This window comes from Quercus lobata, chromosome 2 (assembly GCF_001633185.2).
Source record: "Quercus lobata isolate SW786 chromosome 2, ValleyOak3.0 Primary Assembly, whole genome shotgun sequence".
Classification (NCBI taxonomy): Eukaryota; Viridiplantae; Streptophyta; class Magnoliopsida; order Fagales; family Fagaceae; genus Quercus; species Quercus lobata.
The window spans coordinates 79,001,917-79,014,713 of record NC_044905.1 but is presented as its reverse complement, the minus strand read 5'-3'; the positions used below and the strand labels follow the sequence as shown (position 1 = coordinate 79,014,713).

Here is a 12,797-nt window from a genome sequence, read left to right as displayed (position 1 = left end):
AGTCCAAAATTGAACAAGTTTTTTTAGCTTTGAAAAATAATTACAACTTTTTGGGATAGGATGAAAGTGTTTTAATAGTGTCATCTAAATATATATAAACAAATATCACTACCTTATCCTTATCCCATACTTTTTTTTTCCAATTTTCCAGGCATTTTCAAAGCTTTGTATTGTTAGTGTATAGTAGTGATGGGTGATCCCACCATAATATGGTACATTCTCACTCACGCAATAATCCCCACTTGATGAATGATGTTGCTTCACCAATTTGTAGTAAGAAATAAAATTTACGTTAAATTGGTTATGTTAGATTTTTTTTTTTCTCTAATATTGTGTTGGTGATTCCCACTCTAACGGTATTACCATCCATACCGTTGGAACTCACATGTATGTGTAAACTAACTATGAAATCATATTATTTATACAAAAAAAAATGCTTCTATTGACACATTTTCATACCAAAATGATATATAGCTATTCAATGAAGACAACTAGACAAGAAATCACATCCAATGTTACCATAAAATTTGATATGCAAAATATGGCATCATATTTAATGTAAACTTTTTCTTTCCAAAATTCATTTTTTTATAACATTATATTAGGTTCATACAAATAGTAAAAAAAAATTCCAAGATGCATTTTCTTAGTGTCTTTAGTAATTGAAATTAATTGACATTAAAAGATAAATGGAAGAAAATCACATGAACCCTAATTATTATTTTAACATGTATAAAAAAACTAGTATATTATTAATTAATACAACAAGAATGCAAAACTTTCAAATTATTAGTAAGTTTCCATCTCAATGAGGTATTTAATGATTCTTGTATATCTCATTTTCAATTGATAATATGTCTAACTCAATTATTAGTTTTCTTTTCATCAGAGGCCTTATGTCTTGAGTCGCCCATGTTCTATACTTTTGACATGTTACACCTTAAATGAACACTAATTCTAATTTTGACACGTATACCAATTATTTTTTAACCTAACGACATACCATACTTTTGAGTAACGAGAGTACGAGACATTATTTCATACACCCAATTCTAATTCTGACTTTTACAACACAATTAAAAATGTATAAAACATCAGTACAAAAATAAATTATTCAGTACATAACACAACAATTTAACCATGTAAAAAAAAAAAAAAAAAACATGGATCCGAATCTCTTTGAACTAAAACCCACTTCAGGCAGTATGTACAAAAACCATGGGTCCGATTCCATCTTGACTCAAATTGTCTCACGAACCCAATAACCAAAACCATAAACTTTTTTCTTTCTAACACATAAATTTCCTCACCTTCCCTTTATACTTCTCTCTCTCTCTCTCTCTCTCTCTCTCTGAAAAACATATACACAAACTCACGCATATATAAATATATAAATCTTTCCTGTACAATTCGCCAACGTGAAAAGGAAAAAAACTATTTTCTCATCTTCTTTCTTTGGAGGCGATCAAGCTCTTGTAGAGATCTGTTTACTCTAATCTCTGAGCCTCAGAGCTGTGAGTTTTTATTATTAATTTTTTTTTTTTTTTTTGGTTTTTTGCTTTTGCTTTCAAAATTGCTTTGTGTGTTTGGTTTAGTTTCTTTGTAATTTTTTTTCTGGGTTCTTTGTGTTTTTTCGTGGTAGATTAGTTCGAAGATGAAGAGGTTACGAGATGACGTGTATGGTAGCTCTTCGCAATTCAAGCGGCCGTTTGGTTCTTCGCGTGGAGACTCGTGAGTTTCTTTCTCTATACGCTTTTGGGTAGAATTCGTTTGATTCGTTTTAAGTTCTGTTTGGTTTGCTAAAAAAATGTTTCGTGTGTGTGAGGGTAGGTATGTGTTTGTATTTTGGTGGTTGTGTTGTTAGTTTGAATGATGGGATTTTGCTGAAATTATCTATCTGGGGTTTCTCTGAGGGAAGAGATATATGGGTTTTCTTTCTGTACTGTGGTTTGGATTTTGAATCATGCTCTTATGGGTTGGTATTGTAATGGGTTCTGCTTGTTTCTTGTAATTGGATGTTATTTTTGGGGAAGTTCTGTGAGAGAATCTTTGAAGTTCATTGAGAGAAACAAAAGCTTGGAATTTGTTCTGTTGGGGATTAATTGTTAAGAATTATTATTTTTGATGTTGGAATTGGTTGAGTATCAGCAGAAAGTTATAAACTTTTTAGATAGTTTGAATATGTTTTGTGGTTATACTAATATAGATGTTAATGAATCGTGGTTATACTAATATTTTTTGAATATATATTTGTGGGTGTGAAGCTTTGGGCAATCCCAAGTTCCACCAGGTGGAGGAGGAGGAGGAGGAGGTGGTGGTGGTGGTGGTGGTGGTGGAGGAGGAGTTGGAGGTGGAGGAGGAGGAGGAGGAGGAGGTAGTGGTCTTGGTGTTCCCTCGCAAAAACTAACAACAAATGATGCCTTATCCTATCTCAAGGATGTGAAGGAGATGTTTCAAGACCAAAAAGAAAAATATGACATGTTCCTTGAGGTCATGAAAGATTTTAAGGCTCAAAGGTACACATTGCATCTAAGAGGTTTTTGTCTTGGATTGATTAATGCAACATTGCATCTAAATGTTAACAGATTTTTACATTGTTTGTTCTTGCAGAACTGACACCGTTGGTGTCATTGCTAGAGTGAAGGAATTATTTAAAGGGCATAATAACTTGATTTTTGGGTTTAACACCTTCTTGCCAAAGGGGTATGAAATAACCCTTGATGATGATGAGGCTGCTCCACAAAAGAAGGCGATTGAATTTCAAGAAGCTATAAGCTTTGTGAACAAAATAAAGGTGAAAATATTTTTTTGTCATGTTGAATTTCAGTTGCAAATGTTGGTCCCTGTGGTTTAATGATGACCTTTGTTCCTACAGAAACGCTTTCAAAATGATGAACGTGTTTATAAATCATTCTTAGACATTTTGAATATGTACCGGAAGGAGCACAGGGACATAAATGAGGTCTACAGTGAGGTAAATATATGTTGTGGCTCTGTTTGTTTCTCTGCTCTTGTTTAATTGGAAAGTTTTCTTGTTAATGTAATTTTCAGTATTCTTAGTGGTTTATGTTTTTCAATTTCAGGTTTCCCTTCTTTTTGAAGATCATTCAGATTTGCTTGATGAGTTCACAAAATTTCTTCCAGAAGCAGCATCTGTTTCAGCACAGCATGCTTTTCCGCGGAACTCGTTTCAGCGTATCAATGAGCGGAGCTCTGCCACACCAGCATTACGGCATGTGGAAAAGGTTAATTTTTAATGCCTTGTACATTTCATCTTTGTATTCTTTTCAATCAATTCTTAATGGTGAGCAAATAAATCTGTTTCTTTCAGAATCGTATCCGGCGGGATAGGATTGTCACAAGTGCTGATCGTGATCTTAATCTTGATCACCCTGAGCTGGACGATGACAAAGGAATGGTGAAAATGCACAAGGAGCAGAGGAAACGTGTTGAAAAGGACAGCAGGGATAGGAGAAGCCGTGATCAGGATGATAGAGAACCTGATCACGACAACAATAGGGACTTCAACTTGCAGCGTTTACCTGACAAAAGAAAATCTGCAAGGAAAGTTGAAGGTTTTGGAGTGAATGCAAATTTGGCTTCATACGATGACAAAGATACCTTAAAGAGTGAGTCAACAGTGCTGTTTGATTGAGCCATCACAAATAAAAATGCCCATCTATATATGCTTTATATTTGGATTGTATGGTTTCTTTTTCTGGCTTTTTACTTGAAGAGGAACTTATCATTTTGTTACATATCACATGATATTGTTTTAACCCCCCCCAAAAAAAATGATGTGATATGCTTGTGATATATATTGTTTTACTTGATTGTCGTTGGTAACATAGGGTTTGTTTGTCAATGTTAATTATCTTTTAGACACTTATTAAAAAAAAAAATTTGTAGTAAGAAACATCCCCTGCCATGCCTTCTGCTAAAAAAAGATTATCATTTTGCAGAAGCAGACCAGTTGTTCCTTCAAAATTGGTTTTTAGTTGTGTGCATATATAATGTATGTATGTCAGTTTAATGATTTTCTGGTTTCTTTCTTTTTATGCCAGGCATGTGCAACGAAGGATTCGTTTTCTTTGAAAAAGTTAAGGAGAAGTTGGGCAGCTCTGATGACTACCAGACATTCTTGAAGTGCCTTGATATTTACAGCAGTGGAATTATTGGACGAAATGATTTACAAACTCTGGTATGTCTTATACCATTTTTGCAATTATTCCATACTTGAGGTCATGTAGAGCCCATCTTTATGCACATATTGATCATCTGCAAACTCTATACTTGCATTGCCTGTTTGTTTAATTATATTATATGTTACAATTTAGTGTTTGATTTTAGTTCTATAAAATTGAAAATTTTTTAAGTGATGAAGCATAAGGATGTTTGTCAGTTCTACTTATATAAAAGGGATGTTTATCGATTCTGTAAAATTGCTTGGAAGTGTCTTAGTGGCTTAATCAACACATTTAAAGCACAATCTCACTCAACATGTCATAGTTTCTTAATTTTATATGAGTTTCTTACTGCTTGAATTTTTTTTTTTTTTTTGTTTTGTTTGTGGAGGGAATTTTTTTTTTTTTTTAATAACGTAGTAAGTGTTTCTGGCAAAAATTCTTAGGAGTTTTATTTAGAAATAGGATGTTTTGCTGGGCAGGCAGTCAGTTATATCTTGTACTTCTAGGGAGTTCTGATTAAAACAATGGAATTCATCTATCTAATCCTTGAATTACTGGGAGAATATATTTTGCTGAAATATTTTAAATGTCTTTATCACTATAGCGGGCATAAAAAATGCTTAAACCTATGAGAATGTTCTATCCTCTCAATAACATGTACATCTTTTGTAGACAATCACATAATATTTAATAGTGTGGTATATCAAACTCGTAACGCATCATATTTAAGACTTATTTCTCCGTCTTTTGCTCTTTGTATTTCTCAGTTTATAAACCGCTACCTTTTAATGAAAATATAGTGGTTCATCAGAGTTATAAAAAAGATTTTGCGTCAGTGGTTATATTAAAGTTCAAATTTTCTTTTGCTCAAAGGCCTCAAGAAACTACAGTTGGTATATACTGGAATTAATTGTACTTGAAAAACAGAGTAGAAGATCAATCTTATATATATGGAATTCTCTAGTTGTGTTTCAGAACTAAAGTTATCACTTGTTTTTCCAGTGTATATATGTAGACACTAGCTTTCTTTGGGCCAAACTGTTGGTAAATGTTCTGTATTGGTGTTAAAGCTTGATTGTTGAAACAGCTGCTGTCCACAATCCTCCTAGTTAGTAATATGATAAATTGACCTTTGCGGCTACTAGTTAATGACAAATGCTATTGCCACTCATTTAAAGTCGTGTTGTTTCAAATTATTCTCATTTCAGGTGACTGATATACTTGGAAAATATCCGGATCTTATGCATGGGTTTAATGATTTCGTTGAGCGCTGTGAGAATATAGGTAATTGTTGATTATTGCTATCTGTTAAGTTCTTTTTCCTTGGTTCTTTATCCATTAGGTTGTTTCTGATGAGTATTTCTGTTACAGATGGGTTTCTTGCTGGCGTTATTAGTAAAAGTACGTAAAATGACACATTGTTTCATTTTTTCTTTCACATAGAATTGTAGATATCATCAATCTCTTGACACATTTTTAATATATATTTATATTTATCTTTTACAGGACTTAATTTAACCTGCTGGATGATTTTTCCAGATGTTTTTAAGTTTTCTTTTGTATTCTGTTAAATCTTATGTAATTAAACTGTTGATTGCAGAATCAGTGTGTAGTGATGGACATTCTTCTAGATCGCTGAAGGTAGAGGACAAAGATAAAGAGCAGAAGCGTGAAACTGATGGAGCTAAAGAAAAGGAAAGATACAGGGAAAAGTATATGTTTAAATCCATTCAAGAGCTTGACCTCTCTAATTGTGAACGTTGTACTCCCAGCTATAGGCTTCTGCCAGACGATGTGAGAATTTTTTTTTTTTTTTTTTGCCTAGATGTTATCAATTAATTCTTTGATGATGTTTTATTATTTGGTGTTTGTCACTTGCAGTATCCAATACCTTCAGCAAGCCAGAGGTCAGAGCTTGGTGCTCAAGTATTGAATGATCACTGGGTATCAGTGACTTCTGGAAGTGAGGACTATTCTTTTAAACATATGCGTAGAAATCAGTATGAAGAAAGTCTATTCAGATGTGAAGATGATAGGTAAAAGACTTGATAAGAGTCTTCATCAGTTGTAAATTTTCTTGCTATTTGTTAATATATAATTTAATGAGGTTTTTTTTGTGTTTCTTTATATCTTCATTCGACTTTTAGGGCACTTACATGTTAATCTAGTTGAGCAGATGTTTAAAGATAAGGTTTTGAGATCTGATGTAGTTCTTTACTGAATATTCCATTTTCTTTTTAATGTATTATCAGCTATTTGCAATTGTGAGATTGTTTTTGACCTTCTCTAGAGTGGAGCTTGATAAATTTTTTTTTTTTTTTTTCAACTTTGGCATGTAATGATGGGATTTATTTATCTATTTGGCATTAAATTTAGATTTGAGCTGGATATGCTGTTAGAGTCTGTCAGCTCAGCTACCAAGCGTGCAGAGGAATTGTTGAACAGCATCAATGAAAATAATGTCAATCTGGAGACTCCTTTCCATATTGAAGACAACTTCACTGGTTAGTATTTACTAGCTTAGTGTTTACCAATAAAATTTCGAGGTTTACTAATCTTTACTTCCAATTTTTTGAGTTTTATGGTTTTGTTTCTTTCTGACTATATTGGATTCCCCCCCCCCCCCCAACTTGCTTATCATTGCAGCTTTAAATTTAAGGTGTATTGAACGTTTATATGGTGATCATGGACTTGATGTGTTGGATATTTTACGAAAAAATCCAACTGTTGCACTACCTGTCATATTAACTCGCCTAAAGCAGAAACAAGAGGAGTGGACAAGGTGCCGCTCTGATTTCAACAAGGTTTGGGCTGAAATCTATGCTAAAAACCACTACAAGTCACTTGATCACCGCAGCTTCTATTTCAAGCAACAGGATTCAAAGAACTTGAGCACAAAATGTAAGTGGGTTTTTAATTTTAAGATGTCATCCATTGCAAATGTTACAAATGTTACATTATTATAGTGAAACTTATTTTTGTTACATATTCTTACTATTGTTTATCAACTCCTATTCTAATGGTTCCTCCTTTTTAATACACAGCTTTGGTGGCTGAGATCAAGGATTTGAAAGAGACAAAGCAAAAAGAGGATGATATTCTTCTGGCTATTGCTGCTGGGAATCGGCAACCTGTAATTCCACATCTGGAATTTGATTACTCCAATATCAGCATTCATGAAGACTTGTATAAACTTGTCCAATATTCATGTGAAGAGGTTTGCTCAACCAAAGAACAGGTGAATAAAGTTATGAGACTTTGGACGACCTTCTTAGAGCCAATGTTAGGTGTTCCTTCTCAGTCTCATAATACAGAAAGTGCTGAAGATGTTGGAAAATCTAAGTGTCGTGCTATGAATTGTTCCGTATCAATCGTAAGAGAAAGTGATGGAAGTCCTAGTGGTGGTGCTATTGTAATGAATTCTCAGCAACCAAAAGCTGCTAGTAATGAGGATGAGAATACCTCACCCGAACTAGCAAATTCTTGTAGGACTATGGAAAATGGGGACACTGTATCTAAAGAAAGTAAATTTCTTAACGGAGATCATGCATGTAGAGATGATACAATTTGTAGCATACAGGCTGCCTCTGGTGAACGAGTTGCCCATTCCAATGCATCATTTGCTACTGGGGCAGAGATCAGTCATGGCAAAACCAGCTTGGAAGCGAATTCAGGTCTGTATTAGGGCTTACTTCCACAATTTGTATCCTTCTCCCAGCTTAGCTATTTGATTGAGTTGGCCTAGTTATCTTTATGATCTTCTCTTTTGGTGGAATTTAATCATGCTGCTACTGAGTTTTTATTTTTTTGATGAATTTCAAGGCTGGGTTGCAGCTCCACCCAGACCTAGTCCAGAGATCAGCCATGGCAAAACTAGCTTGGAAGCGACATCAGGTTTGTATTAGGGCTTACTTCCACAATTTGTATCCTTCTCTCAACTTAGCTATTTGATTGAGTTGGCCTAGTTATCTTTATGATCTTCTCTTTTGGTGGATTTTAAATCATGCTGATACTGAGTTTTTATTTTTTTTATGATGAATTTCAAGGCTGGGCTGTAGCTCCACCCAGACTTAGTCCAGAGATCAGTCATGGCAAAACCAGCTTGGAAGCGACTTCAGGTCTGTATTAGGGCTTACTTCTTCAATTTGTATCCTTCTCTCGACTTTGCTATTTGATTGAGTTGGCCTAGTTTTACGATCTTCTCTTTTGATGGATTTTATTATGCTGATACTGAGTTTTTATTTATGTATTTTTTTTTTTTATGAATTTCAAGGCTGGGTTGCAGCTCCACCCAGACCTAGTCACACTGCTAGTCAAGAAGACCTTGTATCTAAGGCTAATGCTGGTTCTATACCTTCATCTGAGGTATGATTTTACAGTTTTGGCAATATAATCAGGTGAAATGTGACTCCTCATTGTCTTATGATGGTAATTGGGAACGAAGCCGAATATCAATTTGCTTGGTTGGCACCCCAATTTGAAAGAATTGTACCCATTTGCCGGGGCCTTCTAAATTGGGAATTAAATGATGTGAAAATTAGGTGTGATTATGAAATTGTTTACATTGGTTGCGCAATGGAAAACCTCAATTTCCCTCTTAATTCAACTCTCAATTTTGATTGTAGGGGGTATATTGATACAATTCTCTCAAACTGTGTTAATTGAGCAAATTGATAGTTTGGGAGGACATTGTAAATGGGGTGAAAGTTTAGGGTGGAAAAGTTAATTTACCCCCTTTGTTTTTGGTCTGGGCAGTTCTTGTAACTTCACAGTTGATTTCATGGATCCTTTAAACTTATGTGTGATTCTTTAGGAAGCTCTCCCATTTGAGCTTTCCTTTGGCAATTTTGAATTTCTGTTTATCACAGCTAGAGTAGATAACACATTGATTCATATTTTTTCCTCCCTTGGGGTTTTAAGGGGATATTATTGATAATAATATATTAATATGCATCTCTTTGGTGCTTCAGGGAGGTGATGCTGCCAAACCAGTTTTATTGGCAAATGGCGTGATTGCAGAAGGTAGTAATGTTAATGGATGTCACGAAGCATTTGCAAGACCCTCGAAAATTGAAAAAGAAGAGGGTGAGTTATCACCTAATGGTGATTTTGAGGAGGATAACTTTGTTGTCTATGGAGGCTCTGGTGAGCTGTCTATGCCTAAGGCAAAGCAAAGCAGGCAATATCAAGCCGGGAAAGGAGAGCAGATGAATTGTCAGGATGCTGGAGGAGAAAATGATGCGGATGCTGATGATGAAGATAGTGAAAATGTTTCTGAGGCTGGTGAAGATGTCTCAGGCAGTGAGTCTGGTGGTGATGAGTGCTCCAGAGATGAGCATGAAGAAGAGGAAGATGCAGAGCATGATGAAGCTGATGGTAAGGCTGAGAGTGAAGGTGAGGCTGAGGGCATGGTTGATGGACATGTTGGTGGAGGGGATGGCTTGTTGCCATTGTCAGAACGGTTCCTTTTGTCTGTGAAGCCTCTTGCAAAGCATGTGCCGGCAGCATTTCTTGAAAAGGAAAGAAAAGATTCTCGAGTTTTTTATGGAAATGATGATTTTTATGTTCTTTTTAGGCTTCAACGAGTAAGAAAACATTATCGCTCAAAGTTGGTAATTATGTATGGTTATATTTTCAGTGTAATTAAGACAACCTACCTTTGAATTTGTCAGATTTTATATGAAAGAATTTTATCAGCAAAAATGAATTCAACGGGTGCTGAATTGAAATGGAAAACTTCGAAGGATACTGGTTCTCCAGATCTCTATGCTAGGTACTCTAATGCTGCATCTTTAGTTTTATTCAAATCATAAATGCTTATGCATAACAATTTTGGTATATGTATGTTGCAGATTTATGAGTGCACTGTACAGTTTGCTTGACGGATCTGCAGATAATGCAAAGTTTGAGGATGAATGTCGAGCTATCATTGGAAACCAGTCATATGTTTTATTCACATTGGACAAGTTAATCTATAAATTAGTCAAACAGGTTTCGTCACATCTCTATTCACTTGCTCATTCCTTGCTTTTCAGCAAAAGTTCTGAATTGTGGTTCTCCATGCAGCTTCAAACTGTTGCAGCTGATGAGATAGACAATAAGCTTCTTCAATTATATGACTATGAAAAATCCCGGAAAGCTGGGAAGTTGATTGATTCTGTATATTATGAAAATGCACGTGTCATCCTTCATGAGGAAAACATATATCGATTGGAATGTGTAAGTCCTTTGTCCTATATTTGCTTTCTTTGATAGATCATATTTTGCCCATATGTGATTTATTTATTTTATCCCTTATGCAGTCCCCTGCCACCTCCCGATTGTCCATTCAGCTGATGGACAGTGTGAGTCAAAAGCCTGAAGTGTTTGCAGTTTCCATGGATCCTAATTTTGCAGCTTATCTGCAGAATGATTATTTGTCCGTCTTTCCTGGGAAAAAGGAGCTACGTGGGGAGCCACGTGGCATTCTACTGCAAAGGTACTAATCTTGCAATTCCTATTTACGCACTTCAGTAATGTATGTTTTCTATGTTCCAAATGAGATTACTTGGCGTATGGCATATTTATACATCGTCTAGGATCCACCAATATAATGCTTTTTCTTTTTTTTTTTCTTCTTTTTGGTCAATAGTCTTCTGAACCAGTGGTTTTAATCCCCCCTCCAAAAAAAAGGGACAAAAAGGAAAATACTTGGCATATGATTGGTACTTGATATCCTCTTTGGTCTGAGTATACACAATAGGTTCAGGGTGTGTTGAGAATAATTCCTGTTCATGCTTGTATTACATGGGATCTCTTTTTTATTCTTTTCCTTCAACTTGATTTCAAGATGGTTTTGGAAATCTTGTTTATTAGATATGGTGTAGCCTTTTTTTTTTTTGGAGGCCATGATAGGGTGGAACTTGTGAGGCTTATTTGCAGGAAGAAGCTTACATATGCTTCAATTCCAAGATGGTTATTTTTGAAAACTTGGGTTGATCAAGTAGGTGTAACTTGTTGCTTACTGTTGATAATTGCAGGAACAAGCGAGCATATGCAGGCCCAGATGAATCTTCTGCTTTATGTGAAGCCATGGAAGGTGTCAATGCAGTCAATGGTTTGGAATGTAAGATAGCTTGCAATTCATCGAAGGTATCTACATTGAAATTGTATAGATGATAAAGTCTGTTTCTTATATATTCTACATGTTTGCTCTTGCTCTTTTTCTAAATTTGCATTGCTTTGTTATGCTTGCTTTGAAATGATCACTAGGCGTAAGTGAAATGCAGGTGGTTATGTGCCACAAACTTTATGCATGTATGTTTAGTTTGTTTTTGCTGGTTTTTGTCTTCATCAAAGTATCTTGTGGCAGATCTCCTATGTTCTTGACACAGAGGATTTCTTCTTCCGACCTAGAAGGAATAGAAGAAATTCATCTAGCAGCATTTTGTGTCGTGATGTGGAAAGAGTACAACGGTTCCACAGTTTCTTATTGGCTTAAATTGATAGTAATGCAACTTGGACAATCAAGGTACGCATGTGATTGCATTTGTTTAAATCTTGAACAGTTTACTTTTAGTTCTTCCATAGCCTAGCACATAGTAACTGGAAATTCGTCCTGCTTTTGTATGTTTGTAGGCCTTTGGCATGATGAAACCCAGATAAATTTTTTTTTTTGAGGTGACATCATTCTTGTACTCTCGTGTTGTACGTCTATTTGCCAAACGACACCTGAAGTTGATAGCTCGAGAATGGCTCGGCAATGTATTATGTGAGGTCAAACGAATGGCATTTAAGCCATATGTAAATAAATAGGGTTGATGCATAATATATTGTACAAATAAATCTATTCTATTGTTATTGCTCTTTTTGTAGATAGGAGCATTTCTTTGTATTCCAACCCCCCCCCCCCCCTCTCTCTCTCTCTCTCTATGAATCCACATTTGACAATGGATCCTAAATCCTAATGATGGATCCAGGTTAGCAGAAATGGAGAAATCTTTTCACTTAGGCGCCCAATTAGCTCCACATGGTGTGAGAACAAGTTTATTACTCAGATAGAGTTGCTCTGGAAATAACAATTATAGCCCATGTTTCAAGTTAAAGTTCAGTACTATCATTTGTCTCAGCTCCAGAGGGGCCATAACAAGGACCAGTGATTTGCGTTGTAGTGAAAGGTCTGTGTTCTAACAAAACAAAGTTAACCTTAGTGGATAACATGGATAAAAAGTTGCAATTGATACCTGTTCAACCTCTTGAATCTCTTGCATCTTCATCTGGAAACTTTGCGCTGTACAAAACAGAGAATGAAGTCCTGGGCTACAACTTAACTAAGAAGAGAAGTTATATAACTATTTTAAAAAAATTTCCTTGATAAAAGAAGTAATTTTATATTATTTCTTGATAATAATAAAAAGTTGTAATTTTATATAATTAACAACTTGATGAAGTAATAAGTTGTGATTATAATCATAATATTTAACCTCAATAGTTAAGAATAAAATTGGGACTCTGGTGTAACTTAGTTGAGTGAGATAGTCATTTTGAACATTCTGTTTGTTTTAGCAAGGTAAAAATTAACTGAAATAGTACAATGAGACCCATGAATAGTACTAAAAAGTGCAGTGAGAC

At 35.1% G+C, this 12,797-nt stretch overlaps 1 protein-coding gene across 3 annotated transcripts; it reads left to right on the top strand.

Annotated features, from left to right (window-relative positions):
* The first annotated feature begins 1,251 nt into the window (after window positions 1-1,251).
* LOC115976756 (paired amphipathic helix protein Sin3-like 2) lies at window positions 1,252-12,176 on the top strand. Of its 3 annotated transcripts, none has more exons than XM_031098232.1 (26): window positions 1,252-1,514; window positions 1,648-1,731; window positions 2,265-2,516; window positions 2,611-2,794; window positions 2,876-2,974; window positions 3,084-3,245; window positions 3,332-3,629; window positions 4,065-4,201; window positions 5,396-5,471; window positions 5,559-5,588; window positions 5,788-5,981; window positions 6,069-6,223; window positions 6,564-6,691; window positions 6,834-7,088; window positions 7,232-7,861; window positions 8,010-8,081; window positions 8,234-8,305; window positions 8,461-8,552; window positions 9,158-9,772; window positions 9,860-9,960; window positions 10,040-10,178; window positions 10,254-10,406; window positions 10,490-10,665; window positions 11,207-11,318; window positions 11,539-11,697; window positions 11,805-12,176. In XM_031098232.1, exons 2-25 carry the CDS (start codon window positions 1,655-1,657, stop codon window positions 11,665-11,667), a joined length of 4,338 nt encoding a protein of 1,445 aa, XP_030954092.1. In that variant the 5' UTR covers window positions 1,252-1,514; window positions 1,648-1,654; the 3' UTR covers window positions 11,668-11,697; window positions 11,805-12,176. The 3 variants fall into 3 exon arrangements, with proteins under 3 accessions (XP_030954092.1, XP_030954093.1, XP_030954094.1); XM_031098233.1 differs by having other exon boundaries at window positions 1,643-1,731; XM_031098234.1 differs by lacking the exon at window positions 5,559-5,588.
* Window positions 12,177-12,797: the final 621 nt, after the last annotated feature.

Coding starts and splice junctions, on each gene's coding strand:
- LOC115976756 (XM_031098232.1), top strand. CDS start 1,655: ATGAAGAGGTTACGAGATGACGTGTATGGTAGCTCTTCGCAATTCAAG. Junction 4,202..5,395: donor GAAATGATTTACAAACTCTG/GTATGTCTTATA, acceptor TTCTCATTTCAG/GTGACTGATATACTTGGAAA. Junction 5,472..5,558: donor TGAGCGCTGTGAGAATATAG/GTAATTGTTGAT, acceptor TTTCTGTTACAG/ATGGGTTTCTTGCTGGCGTT.